The 23,541-nt window shown below is 54.7% G+C and overlaps 1 protein-coding gene across 2 annotated transcripts in view; it reads left to right on the plus strand.

Moving 5' to 3' along the window:
- The first annotated feature begins 1,341 nt into the window (after positions 1-1,341).
- The window catches only part of FBXO41 (F-box protein 41), a 35,898-nt gene continuing 13,698 nt past the window's right edge, over positions 1,342-23,541 (plus strand). The window contains exons 1-6 of one of the 2 annotated variants that reach the window (XM_051974263.1): positions 1,342-1,831; positions 11,381-12,416; positions 15,913-16,123; positions 17,362-17,435; positions 17,686-18,038; positions 18,704-18,954. In XM_051974263.1, the coding sequence (XP_051830223.1) occupies positions 11,536-12,416; positions 15,913-16,123; positions 17,362-17,435; positions 17,686-18,038; positions 18,704-18,954 (1,770 nt within the window). In that variant the 5' untranslated portion in view covers positions 1,342-1,831; positions 11,381-11,535. The remainder of the gene's footprint in view (positions 1,832-11,380; positions 12,417-15,912; positions 16,124-17,361; positions 17,436-17,685; positions 18,039-18,703; positions 18,955-23,541) is intronic. The other variant, XM_051974265.1, reaches the window with a different exon arrangement.

A 23,541-nucleotide genomic window follows, 5' to 3' on the forward strand; every position in this document is an offset into this window, starting at 1 on the left:
GGAGCGCACTTGGGAGGAGCAGAAGGCAGAGCTGGGCCTCTGGTTGTCAGTTGCGGTGCCCTTTCCCCCTTTGACATGTTCCACTCTTTGGGGTAACGGGGCACCAAAGGGGGAGACCTTCCCTGCCGCCCACCCCACCGGCCCCCAAACATCCAGACCCCCAGAACAGAGAGCGGGCAGGCGCTAGAAATTCGGTCCAATTCGACTTATAAAGAGCCTACTGTGTGCCGAGCACCGGCTGACTGGTCCTAAAGGGCCAGGGTTCCTCGACAGCCCGTCCTGCAAGCCTTGGTTCGGGGCGCCCTCTGACGGTCAGCGCAGAGGCGCCGGCCCAACGGCGGTAGGCTCGGCAGAGTCCTCCACGTGGGCCAGGTACTTCTGGGGGGGTCACCTCACGCTCTCCGCTGCTTCCAAGGCAGTCCCGGCAAACAGTGGGATGGACAAGGACTGTGACCGGGAGGGAGAGAAAGAGAAGACCGGTCTCTCCTCCCCACCCCCACCCCGCCCCCGAGGAAGGTGCCTGCGGGAGCCTCCCCGCTCCAGGTGTTAAACACACCTGTACCCGGCTGGGAGGGGGGACGATCCGGGCCGGCACCTCCCGAAGGCCCTCCTGTCCCTATCTGATCCCTGGCAGGAAAGCGGGGGTCCGGAAGCGGCGCGGAGCCGAGCTGGAGCGGGGATGAGCCAGAGCTGGGGCCCAGTCTCGGACCCGGGCCAGCTCATCCAGATCATCGGCCCAGAACCCCAGTCCCAGAAGGGGCGGTTCCCGGGGCCCGGGGTGCGTTTCTAAACAGAGTCCCAAAGCGTCTGCCCCATGCTGACTTCCCCTGCCCGGGCTGGGCTTCTTCCTCTGCCTGGGGCGGTAAAGAAGGGGGTCCTGGCTTTGAGGGGGGAGGGGCGGAAGAGAAACAGAGACCCGCGCAAGAAAACGAGACCGCTTGAGATTTTGGTGACGGTCCCTAAAGAGGGGCAGCGGAGGTGGTCCACATCTGGAGCTGCCCAGTAGCGGGCGCGGGAGAGGGGGGAGAGGGGCAAGTTAGGGGGTGGGGGTACCGAAGGAGGAGGAGCTAAGAGGGCTCGGAGCGCCTGCGGGGGCGCAGCCTCCATCCCCACCCCGCCCACCTGCCTCACACCCCCATTGGTGTCGGCCCTCCTTCCCCCACCCCCCACCGCGGCCTGGCTCTCCCGCGCTGCCCACCTGGGAAGAGGATGTGGGCTATGGCGGCGCGGAGCCGAGCCGAGCCGAACCGGGCCGGGCCGGGCCGGTTCGGGCCCGGCTGAGCCGAACTCTGTGCTAGGAGGAGCTGAGCTGAAAGGTCGGCGGTGATGGAGACGGCGGCAGCGGCGGCGGCGGCGGCTGCTGCTGCTGCAGGGCGGGTTGGGCAAGGGAGGGGGAGGGGGTTCCGAGCGCCCTGCCCCCCGCAGCCCTGACTCCGCCCCTTTCGCCCCACTCCTTGCACATTCCTCCCTCCCATCCTCCTCCTCTCCTTCCCTCCTCTTCTCCATCCCTCCTCCCTTCTCCATCCTTCTCCATCCTCCCTCTTTCACCCCCCCTCCTCCCCGGCGGCGCATCTGTCTGGGCGTCCCTCCCTCCCCCGGTGCAGCCCCCGGCGGCGGTGGCGGCGCTGTCCGCTGCGGCTCCGCTCGCTGAGAAGACAGGCTTGGCCGCCTCCTCTCCTGAAGGGAAGGGAGGTAGAGGCAGGAACGGCGGCCGGGGACCTGAGGAGGGCAGGGCAGGCGCAGGTACCGGCCCCTAGCGCGGACGGACAGATCCCACGCCTGCGGGGGCTCGGGCCCCCAACGGGGTCCCACCTCTGCCGGCCCCGACGAGGTAAGTAAGGGGGAACCGGCGGCTGCGGAGAGGGAGGGTGGGGGACCCAAATCCCACCCGCGCCTCTTCCTCCTTCCTCAAGATCCCCCCGGCACCGTAGCCACGGGCCTGGCGCGACCCGCTGCTCTCCGGAGGCTGGAAGCTGGGGGCGGGCCTGGCAGTGCGGGAGGGAAGGGGTTAATGCTCCCTGGGCGGAGGAAGGATTAAAAAGAGAACGATCGAGGCTCCAGAGGCTGGGCCTCCCCTCCCCCTCGGCCCCTGGGTTGGGGACAGATGGGGGGAGGGGAGCATAGGACGGGATTGGGGAGGGGGCGAGATTTGGGGATGGAGGAGGGGCAAAGCTGGGCCCATCCGAGGGCCCTGAAGCCACCGAAAGGGAGAGGGGAAGGTTGAGGCCGCGTGGGAGAGGTCAGCTCCATTCCTCCCCACCCAGCAGTCCTCCTGATCTTCCCCCACCCCAACCTGCTTCTAGAACGGAGGGGGAGGGGCCGAGGCCGGGCTCGGCACCTGTGTGTGTGCATCCGACCGCGAGCGCGGGGGCATCCGCGCGCCGGGGGAAGGTTGCTTGCACCGAGCTGGCGGGCTGTGTGCACGTGTGGGGGTCAGGCGGTCCCGGTCACCCGTGCAGCTTGGTGCGTGTGCGCCCCGGGCTCCGCGAGCGGGGCTGCCCATCTGCGGGCTTGGCTCCGAGGGATGTCACGGAGCCCCTCTCGCCACACTCCCCAGTCAGGGCACTCGGTGGGACTCGGGGTTGCGTGAGGCAGCGGGGGAAGCGGACTAGGATCTCCGTGTGTCTGGGGGCGGGTTTGAGGCTGTGTGTGTGTGTGTAGTAGATCAGCCCACCCACACACCCCTGGGAGAAGGACCCCTGGAGGCAGGGGCTGGATAAGTGGACCCAGGGACCTTGCAGGAAGACACAGGATGTTTGTCCAGTCCCGTGTTCCAGGAAGGAAACCGGGCTTACCAAAGGTTGTCAGCCAATGACCCCTTAAGACCAGGCCCCAGTCTGTGGTGGGATCTGAAAAGCCGCATGGCTTGGGATGAAATTCTAGCATCATCCGTTGGCCAAGAGCGGGTAGGAAGCATTTGCTGTTGTCAGGGCGCCGATCTCTGGGGGCGCAAAGTGAGGTGGAAGCACGGTGGCCCTCCCGGCGCTTCCATTCTAAGGGACAGCTGACATTACCATTGTTGTGCACAAGATGCAGGGGATGGTGGGCTCTGAGGGCCCCACGGGGAGAAGAAGCATCTGAAGTGAGGGAGCCATGGAAACCAAGGGCAGGTGTCGGGAGAGAGCGATCCAGTTAATGCCTGAAGTCCAGAGGCGGATTGTTGCGCTTAAGGAGTAACAGCTGTGGCTGGATCGCAGCATGAAGGAGGGAAGAAAGCGAAAAGGGAGGAAGGAGCCAGGTTGGGAAGAGCTTTAAATAATTTGATCCCGGAGGAAGAGGGAGCCCCAGAACCTCATTGAGCAAGGGACTGACATGGGGAAAGGGATGATCTAGAGAAATCCCTTGGCAGCTAAATGGAGAATGAGTTGGAGCGTTAATAGTAATAATGAAGAGAGTTCTCATTCCTTGGGGTTTCCTGCCTGCCGGACACTGTGCTGAGCCCTTTACGGTTGTATCTCGGTTGGTTAGGAAGTGACAGTCAGAAGACTCTTGTAACCTAGAGGTTAAGAGGTGATGAGGTAACTGAGTAGGAAAAAAAGAATACAGGAGATATTGTGAAGGTGGAAATGACAAGAATTGGCAAAGAGATCGGATTATGGAGCGAGTACCAACGGGGAGTCGAGAAGGATACCCAAGTTGTGACCGTGGTTAACTAATAAGATGGGGGCGCCTTCAACAATCAAGTGGGAAGAGGGGAGGGTACAAGTGGAAAGATAACAGGTTCTGGTTTGGACTTGTTGGGTTTAAGATGTCTATAAGGACAATTTGAAGTCAAAATCCGGCTGGTGGTGTGGGCCTGGAACTCAGAGGAGGGATTGGCTGTGGATCTATAGCTCTGGGAATTCTCTGTATAGAGAGGACAGAGAAAAGAGCACTCAATGGAGCCTTTGGGGGACTACCCATTGGTTTAGAGGACTTGACCTAGATGAAGGTCTAGCACAAGGAGCTTTCACAGAGGTGGGAGGGAAAGTAGGAGAGAAAACCTAGACTGGAGAGTCTCCAGGAGGAGATGATGATAGACAGTGTACAAGGAGCCAAGAGATGGAGAAGATTGAGGATGGAGAAAGAGCCATTAGATTTAGCCATTAGAAAATCATCGAGAGCTTTGGAGAGAGCTCTTTTAGTTGATGAGGTCAGTGGGAAGAGAAAGCGGACACACCTCGTTAGTCTCATGGGTTTTGTCTAAAATGAAATGGAAGTTCGTGCTCTCTTGCTGAGCACTAAGCCCAGTATACAGTAGGTGTTTATTAAATATTGAATTTATATCAGAAATTAGTAGGACCTAATAGAGTTGAGTTAGGGGGGAACACCACGCCTGGAAGGACCCTAGCCTCCAAATTTCCCGCCTTCAATTCAGTTTCCCATTTATTAAGCCCCTACTGTATGGGAGGTCCTCTGCCATCTAGTAGGGGAGATAGGGGTTCAGGAAGGACAGACATTTGCCCTAAAGGGCATTGTTATCTAGTTAAGAGAGATTGGACACAAATGTGACTAATTATCATATGAAAGACACCTAAGTGCTTAAAGACAGGACTTTCTGAGGGCATCATCATAAAGGGTACCAGGGAAGCAGGACCTAGAAAGGCCTCATGTCCAAAACTTGGGCAGCTGGTCGCAAAGAATGCGTTACTTGGAGTTAGAAAAACCAGCTTGAACTCTGCCAGCTGCTTGACTCTGGCCAGGTCACTTATATTTCTCAGCCTCACTTTACTTTTCTGCAAAATATAAAAACGTCACCTACCTCTCAGGTATTTACAAAGGCCAAGTGATATTTTTGTGCAAACCTTCAATAGCTAGCATTGACAGAGGGTCTGAAGGTTTGCAGAATTGCCACATTTCCGTGTTTCCTCAGTTGGTCCCCCAACCTTGACAGGTAGGTGCTATCATAGTGCCTTAAAGAGCCATATACATATTGGCTTTTGAAAGAATGAAGAAGAATCCAAAATGTGGTCCTTAGTGAGCCCGTGTCGACTTGGGTTGAAGTGGATAGACAGCTGGCTCCACTGATAGCATCATGGGATCAAGAGAAGTCAAGAAAGGCCATCAGTGTCTTGGTTGGATCAGAAGTGATGGACTTGCCCAGAATGGACAGTGGGATGGGGAGGGAACACCTGAATCTCACAAGACTGCAGATCCACTGGAGTCAGCTTGGAGGGGGGTCTCTGGTTGAGTACTTAAGGAAACTAACATGGCCTTAAGTTTTTTTCATTTTATTTTTAATCAGAAACTTAAATAAAGACAATAGAGGGCACATTATCAAAGTTTCAAGTGACTCGAGAGTGAAGGGATAAACATCATATTGGGTGACTGTCAGTTTCCAAAGAGATCTCACCTGTCCTATTATTCAGGCTAGAACAACAGGATAGATCTACTTTTCAATGTAAAGTTCTACATTGGGTTCAAGAAATCATTTTCACCAAATCAAGTTTAATGGGATCTCAGGTTGAATAGCTGGGCTGGGGCAGGGAGCGGGATTTTAAAGATCATTCGATCTCATCTCCTCATTTTAGAGATGAGGAATTTAAGACCAAGAGAGTCTAGGAGCCCAGCTCCATAAATCCACCAATCATACAAGTAGTCACGGAGCAGAGATTGAACTCATGGACTACAGAGTTGGGGTGTTTTCCAAACATTGAGTAATATCCCACATAGGAGAAGCCTGGCAGCCAAGGAGCTCATGGCCTTTTCAGCTGCATTCACAAATAATTGTCAGGGTGGTCCGGTGGATAGAACAGGAGAGCTAGAACCAGAAGACCCAAATTCAAATGCAGCCTCAGATATTTACTAGCTGTGTGACCTAATTTCTATCTACCTCGGTTTCTCTATCTGTAAAATGAGGATAATAATCATACCCACCTCCCAGAATTGTGAAGCTAAAACCAGATTATATTTCTATATGTGTGTATGTGTCTTAGCACATAGTAGGTATGTTTCCTTTCTTCCTACTATGTGCCAAGCACTGTGCTTATTGCTGTAGATATAAAGAAAGGCAAAAGTATTTTCTCCCCCAAAGAGTTTACATTATAATAAGGGACTTATACAAACAAATGTATTGTATATACATATATACAAACATACAGAATAAAGAGGCGATAATTGAAGGAGAGAAGGGTTAGGGAAGGGTCCCATTCTGTCCACTAGAATTTGGTGCCTACAACTGTGGCCCCTCCAAACCTATTCCCCAGAAGCTCCTGGTCATGTGTTGGCCCAGAAGGGGGATGGGAAGGTGAGCTTGGGAATGTAAATGCCCATGGCATAATAAAAGTAGGAAGAGGTAGGGGTTTGAAAGGCAGGGGCTACTGGATGACAGGACAAAAGAATTGGGAAGGTGCTAAGTTAATATGGAGAAATTTAGCCCTTTTACAATAAAGATTTGGGAAATCAGAGAAAGCACCCGTACTATAGACCGTGGAACTATCTCTGCCCAATATTAATAAAGGAGAAATACTGTGGCTTTGAAGTGAGAGCACCTGAGTTCAGATCTCAGCCTGGATACTGAGTGACCTTTGAGCAAGTTGACTCACCTCCCAGGGTCTCAATTTCCTAATGAGGGAATAGACTTCTCAGGAGCTGGTTTGTGAGGTGCCCTCCAGCTCCATCAAGAATTCTTTCCGTTTTTTGGTTCCTGTTCCTCCATGTCCCTACCTCTCTCTGCCTGTGCCCCAGGCTCTGGGCGTCCGCCCCGTGCCCGTTCCGTGTCCCTGTCTTGGTGTGTCTGTGTGCCTCGGTCTCTCCGGCTTCCATGTTCCCACCCACTTTGGACATCTGCCTTTTCCTTCCTTCCTTTCTCCTCTCCCATCTCAGCTGATCTCAGGCAGCTGGGCCTCCCAGAGAGATGTGTAAAATCCTGACTGAAATATCCTGAAGGATGATTCATAGTCATTCACTATCCATCCATCCTTCAGCAAAGGGGAGGGCGGGCTTAGGCTTGCTCTGCTTGGTCTCAGAGGCCAGGACCAGAAGCAAAGGGCGGAGGAGGCTCAATGCAAAGAAAACTTCCAATAATTGCCTCTGATGGAGAGTGGGAAGGCTTCTTCTAAGCAGAGACTTAGCAGGGACACTAACAGGTTGACTAGAATGGGGATTTTCAGGGACAGGGAGATGATACAGTAGTTCAGGTACCTTCCCTGAAGTCAGGAGGACCTGAGTTCAAATCTTTCAGATCCCTGACATACACCAACTTTATAAATCACTTAAACCCATTTCCTTGAAAAAGAAAAAAGAGTGGGAGTTCCTTTGGTGTGTACCTGTTCTCATTAAAATTCCTGATGGAAACTCCTTGAAGGCAAGGATTGACACCTAATACAGAGTAAGTGCTTCATAAATCCTTTCTAGGGACCTCTTAAGAATGCTAAGGAAAGAACCTTAGTGATCAACGAAAAGAACCTACTTATTTTATCCATAGGTAAACTGAGACCCCAAAAAGTGAAATGATTACCCAAAGTACAAAGAGTAAATAGCAGAAGACTTCAAATCTAGTCTTTCCTTTACACCTTTTTATCCTATCACCTACAAGCATTAATTAAGCACCTGCTGTGTGCATTATGATAGGCAAGATGGTTGTTGTTGAATTATATATGTCATTTCTGATTCCGTGATCCCATTTGGGGTTTACTTGGCAAAGAGACTGGAGTGGTTGGCCATTTCCTCCTAAACGAGGAGGATTAAGTGACTTGCCCAGCATGAGAGACCTAGGAAATGTCTGTGGGTGGATCTGAGCTCATAAAAATGACTCTTCTTGGTTCCAAGCCCAGTGCTCCGTCTACTTTACTACATAGCTGCCTGCTAGACACGATCACTCCTCCATATGTCTGAGGCCCTTCACCGTGGAAGGAGTCATGTCCAGACAGAGAAGGGCATCCCTGCGATAATCTGGGAGCCAGACCCCCATAAGTGTCTGTCAGCATCTGGGGGCTCCCTGTCTCCCCTGACAAGTTCCATTTTGAACCTGAGCTTCATGGGGCCTCGGAGATGGCAACCAGAAATGTGCTCTATCTAGGAAATCAGATAACCTAAAATAAGCACACACATACACACACACACACACACACACACACACACACACGCATGCACACACCCTCATTCTCTGATAGCCATGTTCCTGAATGGTTTCATATAAACTAAATGTTTATCATATAAATCCTGGATTTTAGGGAATACCCCGTATTCACTCATTGAATTGGTGGCCAATAAGTATTTATTAAACATTTTCCACACGTTGGACTGAGAGTTGAGGATACAAAGTCAAAAACAGTCATTTATTCATTGCTTACTGGGAACGGAGCAAAGTTTAAATGGAGAATGCGTTTGGCCCATTAGTGTTTAGCCTAAGAGGGAGCTAACACACAAACTGTATCTGACTTTCTACGCTGCTGTGTTAGAGAGGCACAGATCATACTGTGTTCTGTAAGGATTTGGAGTAAGCTGTTCTTACCAATGGGGAAAAATCAAAGAAATCTTCCTGGAGAAGGGAGCGTCTCAGGTGGATTTTAAAGGACGGGTTTTCAGTGGAAGGAAACAAACTTTTGTTAAGCACCTATTATGTGTCAGACGCTGTGCTCAGCCCTTTACATCCATTATCTCATTTGATTTAGAAAGCAAAAAGATGGCGTTTTTGGCAGAGGGAGGTGCATGAGTAAAGAAGGGGGACATCAGCGGGTGAAAGTTCAGGGGGAGAAGGGAGGCAGGTTCTGGACTTCACTCACTAGAAGACAGAAAGTCACCCTAGCTTGTTGGTTAGAAGAGCAACATGATCAGATTTCAAGCACCATAGAATTAGATTTGGAGTTGGGAAGGAAGTTCTAGGTGTTCTTAAGCTGGATTAAGTGAATTTGTGGAGTTTTAATGAATATCTTGTTTTTTATTTAAATATAACTGAGTTTCCTTGTAGTCCCATAGATTCTAGTTTATGCATTTGGAAACATTATTCTGAGAAAGGTCCACGGGCTTCACCGGCTGCCAAAAGTGCATCTGGATAATGCCAGACTCCTCTTTCCACATTGACTCAGTTTCCTCATCTGTAAAATGAGCTGGAGAAGGGTGTGGCCGACCGCTCAGTATCTCTGCCAAAAACCCAAAGGGGACATGAACAATTGGATGCGACTGAAAACAACTGTGCTATTTGTAAATGAGGAAACTCAGGCCCAGTGGGATGGACTAAGTTGCCCAAAGTCATCCAAGGAGGGAATGGAAAGAGTGAGATTAGGGGCGGCTGGATGATGCAGGGGAAGGAGCAGCAGCCCTTAAGTCAGGAGGAGCCGAGTGCAAATCCAGCCTCGGACGCTAGACACTTCCTGGGTGTGTGACCCTGGGCAAGTCATTTAACCCCAACTGCCTCAGGAAAGAAAGAAAAGAAAAAGTGAGATCGGCACTCGGTCCCTTTGGCTCCAAACCATCCATTTTCCTGCTCAAATTTGAGACGGAGGGAGTGGGAGGGGAGGGGGGACGTCGGGAGGACCTGGAAGGGGCCCTGGGGAGCACAGGCAGCTCTGTTTTAGGGGACCCCACGGGGCGGGATCAGAGCTGGGGTGGTGAGAGGAGCCGTTCCAGCTCCGTGGCAGTGAGAGCTTCCTCACGCTGTCCAACAATAGCCTTGGCTGCCTCTCTCTGCGGAGGATGCTGTCCCCGGCTGTCCCCGGCTGTCCCCGGTGCCTAGAATGCATTGCTGCGGCACCTCCCCCTCTGGGAACCGGAGTCCGTCCCCCTCTCCCTCCCACCCCCCGCCGAGACTGCTCACAGGCTGTGGAGGCTCTGATTAAGCCGAGGGCCCCCCATCCCCCCCCCATCGCTTGCTATTTTAACCATACGTGGGCATGTGTGTGGTTATTGTGGGCATGTGAGTAAGCATGTGCACATATGTGTGTATGCATTACATGTGTGTGTTACGTGTGTGCATGTATTACGTTGCGTGGTTATTGTGGACATGTGAGTAAACATGTGCACATGTGTGTGCATTACATGTATGCATGTGTGTTACGTGTGTGCATGTATTATATTGTGGCGTGTGAGTAAGCATGTGCGCATATGCGTTGTGCATTACATGTGTGTGCATGTATTGCATTGTGTGGTTATTGTGGGCGTGTGAGTAAGCATGTGCACATATGTGTTGTGCATTACATGTGTGTGCATGTATTACATCGTGTGGTTATTGTGGGCGTGTGAGTAAGCATGTGCACATACTGTGCATGCATTACATGTATGTGTACATTACATGTGTGTGCATGTGTTGCATTGTGTGGTTATTGTGGGTTGTGGGTAAGCATGTGCACATACTGCGTATGCATTACATGTGTGTATTATGTGCATGCGTTACATGTGTGTTGCATATGTGTGCGTGTATTGTGTGCTTGTGTGTGTTACATGTGTGTGCTGTATTGCACGCGTGTGCATGTTGTGCGCCCCCCTTGGAGCAGCGTTCTAGCCCCGGGGAGGTGTCTCTCCACAGAAGCCTCAGGGGTCCCAGGTAAGCGGGCAGAGAGGCTCCGGACCCGGCAGCTGGGGGAGGGGAGGAGGGTCCCGGCCGGGAGGGGCCCGTGCAGAGAGCGGCCGGCCTGCGGGCGGGGATCGCGCGGGGAGGAAGCACTTCTCTACCACAAGGTGCACAGGCTTCCTCGGGCCGTGGCCAGGAGGCAGGAGGTGAAAGGAAGGACGGAGGCCGGAGGGCCGAGGGATGCTGGTGCCGTGAGGAGGGGGGTGGGGCAGTGCTGGCGCTGTGCGGGGGGATGAGGGGGAGGGGGGATCTTGGGTGCTCCCTTCGGAGCCGGGGGTCAGCCTGGACTTCCTGGGGGGGCAAAGAGAAGCTTTGGGGGGAAAACAAGAGTTCCCACAGGCTTGTGAGTGTGGGAGGCAGATGTGAGAGGTGCCAGATTTGGAGTCAGGACTCACAGCCAGGACATATTATTTTACCTCTGACTCCGGGCCTCAGTTTCTCCCTTTGTAAAAAGGAAGAATTGGTGAGGGCCTCTTACAAACCAAGGCCCGCGGCATCAGGACAAGAGTCCGGTCTGAGAGACAGGAGAACCCGGATTCGAATCCCATCCGGACACTTCCCAGCTGTGTCTGTCCCTCAGCCCCAGTTTTCTCATCCGTAGCTGGGGATAACAGTAGCCCCCGACCCTAAGGAGGCCACTGTGAGGTGCTGTGCACAAAGGGCCCTGCAGACTTTGGAGCATTTGCTGCGTGGGCGGAGGGGCCCGTGCGGGCTTTCCCCGGGAGCTGGGAAGGGGCTGGCAGGCCCCCGGGGCAGGGGTGGTGGTGGGGACCCTCCCAGAATCCCCCACTCCTCCTTAAGGAGGCTCTAGAGGAGCCTCGGGCTTCCATCAGCCTCAGAGAGGGGTCAGGGCCTCAGGAGAACACCGCTAATTCTGCTTTTCTCTTCCAGCCGCTCTGCCCAGAAGCCGGCCCGATGCCCCGCGTCCGCCCGGCCCTTCCCGCTGGGGTGCCCTAGCCGCCGCCATGACCGCGCCCTGAGCCCGCCCCGCCCCTGCGGCTGACGGGGCGGGGCTGGGGGCAGAGGGCTCCCCCAGGGTCGGGGTCATGGCCTCTCTGGACCTGCCTTACCGCTGCCCCCGCTGCGGGGAGCACAAGCGCTTCCGGAGCCTGTCCTCCCTCCGGGCCCACCTGGAGTACAGCCACACCTACGAGACCCTCTACATCCTCTCCAAGACCAACAGCATCTGTGACGCGGCCGCCGCCGCTGCCGCCGCCGTCTTCCCCCTGGCGCCCGATCCCACCGCCATGTTGGCCGTGCCCGGCGCGCGCCGGGACGTCTTTGAGAGCACCTCCTTCCAAGGCAAAGAGCAGGGGGTGGGGCCCCCGGCCCAATCCGCCCACCACCTGCACCACCACCACCACCACTCCCCCCTCCCTCGCTTCCCCGGAGACCTGGTGCCCGCGGGGGTGTCCTGCGAGGACCTGGGGGAGCCCGGCCTGGTGCCCACCACGGCCCGCTACGCCCTGCGCGAGATCGAGATCCCTCTGGGCGAGCTGTTCGCCCGCAAGTCCGTGGCCTCCTCGGCCTCCTCCACGCCGCCCCCCGGCTCCGGCCCCGGCCCCGGCCAGGCCTCGGCCTCCCCGGCCTCCCCGTCCCCGGCCGACATGGCCTACGAGGAGGGTCTGGCCCGGCTGAAGATCCGGGCGCTGGAGAAGCTGGAGGTGGACAAGAGGCTGGAGCGCCTGAGCGAGGAGGTGGAGCAGAAGATCGCCGGGCAGGTGGGCCGGCTGCAGGCCGAGCTGGAGAGGAAGGCGGCCGAGCTGGAGAAGGCGCGGCAGGAGAGTGCGCGGCTCGGCCGCGAGAAGGAGGAGCTGGAGGAGCGGGCCTCCGAGCTGTCACGCCAGGTGGACGTCAGCGTGGAGTTGCTCGCCTCGCTCAAGCAGGACCTGGTGCGCAAGGAGCAGGAGCTGACCAGGAAGCAGCAGTGAGTGAGGCCGGCGGGCACGCCCGCATGCTTCTGGGGGCTCAGGGACGTTCTGGGGCATTCTTGGGTGTCCTTGGACATCCTTGAGTTCTGGAGCATTCTGAAGGTTCTGGAGCTTCCTCAAGGTTCTCAAGCATTCTGGAGGTTCTCCAGCATCCTCGAGGTTCTAGGGTGTTCTTCAGTGTTTTAGGGCATTCTTGAGGTTCTTGAGTGTCCTTGGGTGTTTTCAAGGTTCTGGGGCATTCTTGGGTGTTCTCAGGCGTTCTGGAGATTCTGGAGCATCCTCGAGGCTCTCGAGTGTTCTGAAGGTTCTCTAGCACGTGGCTAACTGTTATGGGCCAGAACTCTGAACTGAAAGGAAGGCTCCCTCCAGAGACCCCAAGGAAACCTCAACAGAGAAAATTACATTTTAGAGAAGAACATTACATTTTGGCACTCAATATCTCCCGCTTTCTTTTGTTTTAGAACATAGGTGGTCATGACCTCCCTGCCTTCTCAAGCAGGTGAGAACCCCCAAAAAGAAGGTGACCACGCCTTCCCGGACTGCTTAAAAAAGGGATGAAAACACCATAAAAAGAAGGTGGTCACACCCTCCCTGACATCTCCGGAAGGGAGATGAAAACCCCAAAGGAAATAGAAAATCAAATCAGATTAGCAGGTTTCTGAAGGAGCTTATTTGAAACAGGTACACATAAATCCATCAATATGGGAGGCATTACACATAATAAAACACATAAGCACATAGCAATATAACACAGGCCTGGTGATGTAACAAATAACATGAATTAACATGAGAATTTACACATGTCCATAAGTCCTAGAAATAGTCCAAAAGGAATCCATTGTCCACTAGTTCATGTGCCGGGAATCCAATAATTCCTGCAAGTTTTGAAGTCCTGCAATAGTCTCCTCTCGTGTTAGGGAATCCAGTGCTTCCTACAGATTTTGTTCTAAGATCTTCTCCTTTGTTTTGAGGTTTTTCTCTTCTTCTGTCTCTCTCGGATGGACAAGGCGAATACGGCTCGTTGGCACCCATCTGATTCCTTCTCCACCTGTGGAGATACAAGCAAACCCTCTTCCCCAAGCAGTTAGCCTAACTCCCTTCTGTTTACCACTTTGGGGATTTCTCCTCATCATCTGGCAATTACATTGGAGCTGTTTGCCCTGGACACTGCCCTTCTGGTGGGTTAAAAAGCCTGTATTCTCCCCAGTTGTAATCCCTGCTGACTGATCATGGAATCCCTTTCTGCCATGTGATGGCTTTTGGGCTGATAGATCACATCAGAGTCCTGACCTTCTAAGGGTGTAACCTCAGTTCCTATCATGCCCCACCTCTCTTGTGTATGATACCTTGGAGCTGGGCCCTGCCTCTCATTTCTCTGGGTCAATCTACATTCAGAGGCCCAGTGAAAGCCTCGGTTACATTTTGGACATGGGGTTTGGGGTTTTATTCTCTCACCCTGTCCTCTCACTCTATCTCTGTATCTACATTGGGCTCTCACATGTCCAACTTTTCCACACTGAAAACATCGACGAGTTTCTCTTGCCAAAAGGGACCCTGTCTTTCCATGTTCATCATAGTTTGGGCATAAGCATTTGTGCCCACTGTGGCACAGCGTCTTATGATCTCCTCCAAAGGAGCATCTCTGTCTAGTCCCCATATAATTCTTCTGCAAACCTCATTGGCATTTTCCTTTGCCAGATGTCTGGTCATTATTTCTGTGGCAGCATTCTCTCCAGTGATTCTTATTACAGCTGTTTGCAAACGTTCCACAAAATCTGCAAAAGGTTCATTGGGACCTTGCTCTATTTTTGTGAAAGCTTTACTTCCATCCTTCTGTCCAGGGAGAGAATTCCAAGCTTTTATCGCAGCCTTAGAAATTTGCTCATACACTGTTCTGGGATAATAAATCTGTTCTGAACTCTCTGCATACTGACCTTCACCAGCGAGTTGGTCAAAAGCGATTTGTCCAATAGCTCCTGTTTGCCTGTTGCGTTGGGCTTGAATCCCACATAATTCATGATGTTCCACAAGCCACAACAAATTTTGTCCCGATTCTAAGCATGTCCTCGCTATGGATTTCCAGTCATTCGGGGTTAGGACATCATAAGCCAAACTATCTAGTAACGTCTTCACATAAGACTTAACATAAGAGGATGCAGGCCCACAAAGAGTGCAACCTTGTTCAAATCCTTGATTTTTTCCAAATTAAAAGGCGTGTATCTTCTCCTTTTTTGACCCAAAGAGCCAAGCCCTTCAATCACAGGACGTGCATTTATAAAGTCGGATCCATCCTCTCCTTCCTTTTTGCCGTAAGGCACTGGCCTTTTCTGGTCTTGCCATATTCTGCTTCACAGGAGAAGCTGATTGTGTTTCTGCCCCTCCCCCTCCCCAGGAAGGGTTAATGGGGGGGAGGGTCATGTCATGGGGCCTGCCCTGATAGGTTCTACGGTGAAGCACCACCCCCAGAATCGCACTTACCTCCCTTCTTATCTGATTCTTCTGCTTTTCACCTAGCTCAGTTGGCTCCTCCCCCTCCTGCTCTTTCAGTGATCTGCTGCAAAATCCTAACCAGATCTTGGCTTTCCGTCACCCTGACAACGCTCTCTACACGTTTTCCTTGAATTGGAAAAGAAGCTGAAGTGTTACTTTAACCCTGAACAAAGTTTCCTTGTCTAATTTCTGGGTCGAGGAGACTTTTCCCTGAGATCAGGGTCGGGCCTGCCCCACGTCGGGGCGTGATGTTCTTCTCTAAAGCGTAACTTTCTCGGTTGGGGTTTCCTTGGGTCTCTGGGGCAGCCGCCCTTCCAGGGCAGAGTTCTGGCCCATAACAGCCAAAGCCCTCATGCATGTGTCTGAGCGGGGCTGGAGCGAATGAGATGAGACGGAGGGCAGAGGGTCCGTCTGTTCCACAAGCATTAATGAAGCGCCGACTGTGTGCAGCACTAAAACGGCCCCGGCCTCCCGGGGCCAGGAGGTCCCGCACGGGTCGCTAGGCACTAGGTAACAGGCAGCCTGGAGGCCGGTGCCATCAGAGGAAAGGACTCTTACAGCAGATGGAGAAAGGGCCCAGTGCGAGAGGAGAGCGGGGTGCGAATCCTGCCCCTGACTGTCCTGGCTGGTGCCCTCCAGGGCAGGTAGGGCCCAGTGGCAGGGAGAGCAGGGGCTGCTCCATCAGAGAGCTTTTCCCGACGTAAGCGCCAAGAAACGGCCCCTGGCGATCTGTGCAGCCGCTCCTGGCCCCGGCCTCCGGACGCCGTGATCCCAGACGCCCTTCCCTTGGGGGTGCTGGGGGAGCCAGGAGTCGGAGGCAAAGGGACTCGGGGGGTGACAAGGCCCTTGGCGCGAGGGGATTTCCAGGGGTCACAGAAGTGGGGGATGCTGGGGGGCCGCAGGGGAGGGAACCCTGAGGTCAGAGGGAGAGACCGCCCTGGGAGAGGGTGTCCGGGGTCCCCTGGGGGCGGGGAGGGCAGCCAGCCGCCTTCTCGCCCCCAGGGAGGTGGTTCAGATCGACCAGTTCCTGAAGGAGACGGCGGCGCGGGAGGCCAACGCCAAGGTGCGCCTGCAGCAGTTCATCGAGGAGCTCCTGGACCGCGCCGACCGCGCCGAGAAGCAGCTGCAGATCATCAGCAGCAGCTGCGGCACCACGCCCAACGCCAGCCTGGGCCGCAGCAGCGTGCCCGGGACCAAGGGCACCGGCAGGATGGTGAGTGCTCCGGGCGCAGGGACAGGAGCGGCCCCAAGTCCCCTGCGGCCTTCCGAGGGGGGCACCCAGCGGGGCCCCCGGGGGCTCCGAGCCCAGCCAGCCCCCCCCGGGCTCCCCTTTCTCTGAGGGGTCTGAAACCTCTCCCCGGGGCTCCCCTTTCCCTCAGGCACGGCCTGTCCCCCCAGCAGTCTCCCTGGGGGTCCCCAAGCCCAGCCATTCCCCCGGGGGCTCCGAGCCCAGCCAGCGCTCTCAGGGTCCCTGAGCCCAGCCAGCCCCCCCGGGGGTCCCCAAGCCCAGCCATTACCCCGGGGGTCCCCAGCCCAATCATCACTCTCAGGGTCCCCGAGCCCAGCCAGCCCCCCCCGGGCTCCCCTTTCTCTGAGGGGTCTGAAACCTCTCCCCGGGGCTCCCCTTTCCCTCAGGCACGGCCTGTCCCCCCAGCAGTCTCCCTGGGACCAGAAGCGGCTCCCTCTGTGGGGCCTCTCCCAGGCTAAGCAGCCCGGGCCCAGGTGGGCCAGGAAGGGGAGGCTGGGGTCCCTGTCTCTGGGGTTCCCGTCTCTGGGGTTCCCGTCTCTGGGGTCCTCCCTTCCCTCAAGGAAGAGGCTGAGCAAGGCCTGTCCCAACCTCCTAGAGCTCCTAGAGAGGGATGGGCCGGGGAAGTGGGGGCGGGGGAGAAAAGGGGACCCACAGGGGGGGAGGTGCAAAGGCCTGGGCCGGTGGCCTGGGAGGATTTCATGGAGCTCTCTCTGGGTCTGTGTCTTCCTCTTCTTTCCCTCTTGGTCCTTCTGTTCTCTTCCACTCCCTCCTTGGACCCTTTCAATCTCCACCTTTCTCTTCATTCTTCTGTTCCTCCCTTCTTCCTGCCTTATTTCTCTCCCTATTTCTCTCAATTCTCCCTTTCTCTCCTTTCTTCCTCTTTTCTCCAATTATTCTTTCCTTCTCTCCCTCTTTTTCCTCCCCCTCCTTCCTTTCTTCTCTCCCTCCTTCCTCTCTCCTCTCCCTCCCTCCTCTCTTCTCTCCCTCCTTCCTCCCTCCTTCTCTCCCTCCTTCCTCTCTCCTCCCTCTCTCCTTCCTCTCTCCTCTTTCCCTCCTTTCTCTCTCCTTCCTCTCCTCCCCTTCTCCTCTCCCCTTCTCTCCCCTCCACCTCCTTCCCTTTCCTTCTGCCATTTGATCTCCCTCCTCTCTTCCCTTCCCTTCGTTCTCTCCCCCTCCCGGCCCTACCCTCTGACCCCCCACAGCGGGACCGGCACTCGGGGCCCATCATGCACAACACCTACGCCGTGTCCAATCACCGCTCCTCCTCCAGCACAGGGTAAGCTCTTGTGACCCCGGCCCCCGCCCGCCCTCGAGCGCCCCTCCCCCACCCGTTCCCCCCCAGCTTTCCCCCAGGAGGAGCTGCTGACCCCGCCCCCCTTCTCCTCGGCACAGCCTGCGCTGACCCGTCTGCTCCTCTCTGGCCGGTCTGGGAGGGCTTCCTGCAGGAGGGGACGGGGCGGACGTCGGAGCAGCGGCTCCCTCCCGCCCGGTCCCGCTCACGGCTCCGGCCTTTCCCGCCCCACCAGGGCCTCCAGCCGCGCCAAGGCCTTGTCCCAGAGCTCCGGCTGCTACGACAGCGACACCGCGGACCCTTACCCCCCGGAGGAGGCGGCGGCCGGGGACGGGGCCGGCGGCGCGGGGGCCCGGGCGGAGGGCGGCGCGGGCTTTGAGAGGCCCCAGGTGCCCCGGAGCTCGGGCCTGAGGCGCCAGGCCATCCAGAACTGGCAGCGGAGGCCCCGCCGGCACAGCACCGAAGGGGAGGAGGGCGACGTCTCGGACGTGGGCTCCCGGACCACCGAGTCTGAGGCCGAGGGGCCCTCGGAAGCCTCGGCCTCCGGCCCCACGCCCCCCCGGGCCCTCAGCAGCTGCCGCCTGTCCGGTGAGTGCCGAGGCCCTCGGGGGCCCCAAGACCTCGTTTCCTGCCCTGTCCCTGGGGCCGCCTGGGGTACAGTGCAGAGCCAGGGGGGCTCTCAGGCCCGCGTTTGCGTCCCACTCCTGACCCCTCCCGCTGTGTGACGGGGGCCAAACGCTCCCGGGGCCTTGGTTCCCCCTTCCCTAAAGTAAGGGGGCCGCCCCAGACGGCGCCAAGGGGCCTCCAGGCCCCTCTCCCACCCCCAGGAGACAGACCTGTCTCAGCTCCTCATCACCCGGCAGAGAAATGGCTGCTCCCATTAAAGAAGGGGGAAAGGGACAGTGAGAAAGTGGGGGACAAACCTGGCTCCTGCCAGTCATTTAGGTTCCAAAATCAGACTGTGAAGAGACCTCCTCGGCCACGCGGCTCAAAGTTTCTTGGCCCCTGGTGGTCCTTCCTCTCCACCCCCACCTCCAAGTAAAGGTCCCCAGAGGGAGCGGGATCTCCTCCCTTCCTGCCAGCGCTGCCCCCCAAGCCCTGCAGGGGTGTCCACGGCCCAGTCCCTTCCTCCCCCAGCGCCTGACGTGCCCCTCCTGTTCCCGCCCAGCTCCCCACCACTCCCGTCCTTGCCTTCTCCTCCCCGACCCCGTGCCTCAGTTTCCCCGCCGTGCACCCCGCTGACACTGTGTTAGGTCCTCCAGCCCGCTCAGAGGGGGGCAGCGGGCGGGGCCGGCAGGCTGACGGCGGCAGCCCCTCGCGCTCCAACGAAGTCATCAGCCCGGAGATCCTGAAGATGCGGGCGGCCCTCTTCTGCATCTTCACTTACCTGGACACCCGGACCCTCCTGCACGCCGCCGAGGTCTGCAAGGACTGGAGGTTTGTGGCCCGGCACCCCGCCGTCTGGACCCGCGTGCTGCTGGAGAACGCCCGCGTCTGCTCCAAGGTACGGCCCACCCCCCACTCCCCTCGCTCTCCCCTCCCAGCCCCCGCTGCCCTTTGTGTCATCTCCATTTCAGGGGACAGTGGCCGCCAAGCCAGCTCCACTTTAGTCCTCATTATTCAGCTGTTTCTAATCCCTTGCTGTATACAGAGCAATGCACCTACTGTGTGTAAGGCCTTCTGCTTTTTCAGCTGTTTCTAATCCCTTGCTGTATACAAAGCAATGCACCTACTGTGTGTAAGGCATTCTGCTTATTCAGCTGTTTCTAATCCCTTGCTGTATACAGAACAGTGCACCTACTGTGTGTAAGGCCTTCTGCTTTTTCAGCTGTTTCTAATCCCTTGCTGTATACAAAGCAATGCACCTACTATGTGTAAGGCATTCTGCTTATTCAGCTGTTTCTAATCCCTTGCTCTATACAGAGCAATGCACCTACTGTGTGTAAGGCCTTCTGCTTTTTCAGCTGTTTCTAATCCCTTGCTGTATACAGAGCAATGCACCTACTGTGTGTAAGGCCTTCTGCTTATTCAGCTGTTTCTAATCCCTTGCTGTGTACAGAGCAATGCACCTACTGTGTGTAAGGCCTTCTGCTTATTCAGCTGTTTCTAATCCCTTGCTGTGTACAGAGCAATGCATCTACTGTGTGCAAGGCCTTCTGCTTTTTCAGCTGTTTCTAATCCCTTGCTGTGTACAGAGCAATGCACCTACTGTGTGTTAAGGCCTTCTGCTTATTCAGCTATTTCTAATCCCTTGCTGTGTACAGAGCAATGCACCTACTGTGTGTAAGGTCTTCTGCTTTCTCAGCTGTTTCTAATCCCTTGCTGTATACAGAGCAATGCACTGCACAGGGAAGGGGTGGAGAGGGAGGTACAAAGTCCATTCAGGTCACTGTTGTTAAGAACCCACTGTAGGTAAGGCATTCTGCTAAGCTGTCTAATGGTGGGATTGGACACTGACAAAATCACTGTAATATCCATTATTTACACAAAATTCCCAAAAGCGATGACTGAGCAAACAGCTCTCGCTCGGGAGTCCCTAAAATCCTCAAGGATAATATTCACACACGTCAAAGGCGTCCTCGACGCAAGGCTTGAGAAACGGGCCAACGGTGGTTACCAAAACCCCTGCAGCCGGCCGTATTTTTATGGTATCCCAGCTGACTAAAAGGCTCAGCGTGTACAACATCCCATCGTGTCTCGCTGCTTCTGAACTGTTTTTACAAAAGCCCTTGATTCAGAAGAACAAGCTTCTCCAAGATGGCGTTTCCCGCGGATACGGCAAAATCACCTTGAGAGACCTGACTTGGCAAAGATCCTTTGGGTCCGCCTTCTAATCATCACTATCATGAGATCGTTCTTGCCATCACCGCGGAGACGATCTAACCAAGGCGAGCTCCCTGAGGGGGGGAGGTCCTCCAGATGCTCCCGTTTGCAGAGGAAATTGTCCCCAATGAGCCAATGGCAAGAACGTGAGGTGGAGTTTGATCTAGACCCAGGAAACACCAAGTGGATGAAAACCACCTGGGGTCCGTGTGTGTTATGTCTAATGTGTAACTGGGCGTTCGGTCCAGCTGGCGCTTGCCCGTCAGAACCTGCCCCGTAAATAAACTCGGCATCAGGACAAGGAGACAGGCTCATCGTTGAGAACATGGCACCGGGACAAATTGTTTTTGCCAGTTTTCAAATAATGGCTCAGCCCTTTCACTGACCGAAAGTTCCTCCGTAAAGTAAAGAGCCGTCTCTTTCATTTCGTTATTCTTCTGCGGGGGCTACATGGCTTTGGATCATGGGATTCCTCGGTCTCTGAAGAGCTAACGCTTCGTGCGTGTAACGTTCACAAACTCTGGGGACCCTCTCTCGATTTCCCACTCCCGTTGCTGAAATGGTCCCCCAAGACAAAGGTTGGCTATGGTCCCCTCGCAGGGGTGTAATGGAGCTCTTGAGGGGCTACGGAACGACAGAGCTGACAGCTTGAGCCCCCATTCTGGGGTGAAACTCATGAAGCTTTATCACTTAACCACTTCAGAGCCTTTTGACAAAGGGATATTTTATGAGAATTTCCAGGGCGTTTCTCCCTAGAGCCAGGGGTGGGCTAATTAATGCCTTTCCTGCCTCAGTCCCTGGAAGGAGAGGGCGGCTTAAAGTAGCTACTCTGCGCATTTGCCCCCTCAAGAGCATTTCTGCAGAAGGAGCGGGCTTGGCCCCTGCAGCTGATGCTGTGATGGGTCCCAGAGCTCCCAGACTGGGAGAGGTCCGCTCTCCCGGCCTTGCCAGCCCATGACGTCACGCCTCTTTCCAATACTCCCCCGCCTCCAAGGGAGAGAAAACAAGAGACAAAGAACAGAGGGCCACGTTTGGGGCCACGTGTAGCCCAGGCGGGGGGACTAACGTCTGAGATCTCGCTCCCTTCCCAGAGGCTTAAAGCCCGTCTCCCCTTAATTGCAACCAAACAGGAAAGAAGCCAGGAGCTGCCCTCTCGGGAGACAATGGCTTTCCTCTCGCTTCCAGTTCGGCAGCTGATCAGAAGGCTTTTTCCTCCCCTATGGTTAGTGGTCCAGAAAGCAGACGCGACACTCAAGCCCGCACCAAAATCACAAGCCAAATACTCGGTAAAGGCCGGGATTGGCCGAGCTCCCACCGTCGGGAAAGAGAAAAACTTGTGCACAAACAAAATGAATGCAACTGAGAAGGGAAGGCGTCAACTGGGAAAAACTCCTGCTTTGTTTGTCTTTGATATGCGATACCACAGTTATGTAGGAGTGTATGTATGTGATATGTGGATGTTATATAGGCATGTATGTGTCATAGAGCAGGGGTCCTCCAACTTTTTAAATAGGGGGCCAGTTCCCTGTCCCTCAGACTGTTGGAGGGCCGGACTACAGTAAAAACAAACACTTTGTTTTGTGGGCCTTTAAATAAAGAAACTTCATAGCCCTGGGGGAGGGGGATAAACATCCTCAGCTGCCACATCTGGCCCACGGGCCGTAGTTGGAGGACCCCTGCTAGAGCTATTATGTATATGTGATATCACAGCTATATAGGGATGTTTAGACCATTAACATCAATATAGTTCTATGGACAGCTAACATAAATATACGGTGCAGTAGATAGAGCATTGGACTTGGAATCAGGTCAGATCTACCCTGTCGTTACTTACTCGTTGTGTGACCCTGAACAAGTCACTTAACCCCGTTTACCTCAGTTTCCTCATTCATAAAATGAGCTGGAGGAAAAAAACAGAGAGCCACATTAGTATCTTTGTCCCCCCCCAGCCCCAAATGGGGTCAAGGAGATAGGAACTGAAACGACTTGAACAGCAGCATTAACGTAGAACTCCGAAGCCGTCCTCTGATAGATAAGGGGTCAAAGGGTGTCAGCAGTCCTGAAGACTCTGGACGACCACAGGAAAGGATGCCCCGAGTCACCCATCGGGAAACGCACATTAATGCGGCTGGGAAGTCTCACTCACACCCGCAAACTGGTAACGAGAAAAGGTGAAAATTGTCCGTTGGTGGAGCTGGATCCGGCCAGTCCGGAAAGCTGTTTGGACTAAAAGCGGGTCTCCTCTGAGCCAGAGGTTCCACTCCGAGGAGGGCGTCCGTACAAAGGAGAGAGCCACACGCACCAGGATATTTACGGCAACGGTTTTCTTGTCGGCAAAGGTGGGAGACAAAGGAGACATGGACCGCGGAGGGGCTGAATGCGTTGTGGGCCGTGGATGGAGGGGCTGTTGCTACCCTGCAAGAATGGGCGCTTGTGATGAAGGCGGAGAGCCATGGGAAGCCCTGCGGAGGTGGTGAGGAGTTAAGGCAGCAGAGCTGGGAAGGCAAATGACTTTCAGGAACACGGATCGGTTACGGCTAAGGTTCTTCCTGGCTGTGTGGCCCTGGGCAAGTCACTTAACCCCAATTGCCTCAGGGGGAAAAAAAGAGACTAGATGCTGTTAAATGATAATGGCCAAGCTTGGTCAGAGACAGAAAGAAAAGTTGCAAAGGAGGGAGCACAGTGGGTGGGGAATGCTACAGAGGATCCCAGACTTTTTCAATGGAATAATAGTTGGAATGTTTTTTTTTTTTTAATTCTTTGTCATGAAAAATGGCTCTCTACAAGCAGATGGGACGGCGGACAGAGCGACAGGAGTCAGGAAGATCTGAGTTTAAATTCAGGTGTTTTCTGGCTGTGTGACCCTGGATGAGTCACTTAATAGTTTAACTGCCTCTGTTTACTCTTCTGTAAAATGGGATAAAGAGAAGGAAGAGAAAAACAGTGGGAAGTCTAGATGTACCCATCTGTAAAATGGGGGTGATAACAGCACCCATCTTCCAGGGTTGTTGAAAGGATCAAATGATATAATAATTAGAGTGTTCAGTACAGAGTAAGTGATTAATAAAGGCTTCTGCCATAGTTCCCTCTGTAAGAGAGAAGGAAGGAGGAAACAGTGGGAAGTCTAGACATCCTAAAAACAAAAGATATTAAGAAAATTGAAAAAAATTCAAAGCTTTTACCTGTTTTTGGGAGGCCAGCATAATTCCCATAATTCCCCACCTGTCCCGAATCTCCTGCCTCCCCTCCCTCCCTCCCCCCGGCCTGC

This window comes from Antechinus flavipes, chromosome 2 (genome assembly GCF_016432865.1).
Source record: "Antechinus flavipes isolate AdamAnt ecotype Samford, QLD, Australia chromosome 2, AdamAnt_v2, whole genome shotgun sequence".
Taxonomy (NCBI): domain Eukaryota; kingdom Metazoa; phylum Chordata; class Mammalia; order Dasyuromorphia; family Dasyuridae; genus Antechinus; species Antechinus flavipes.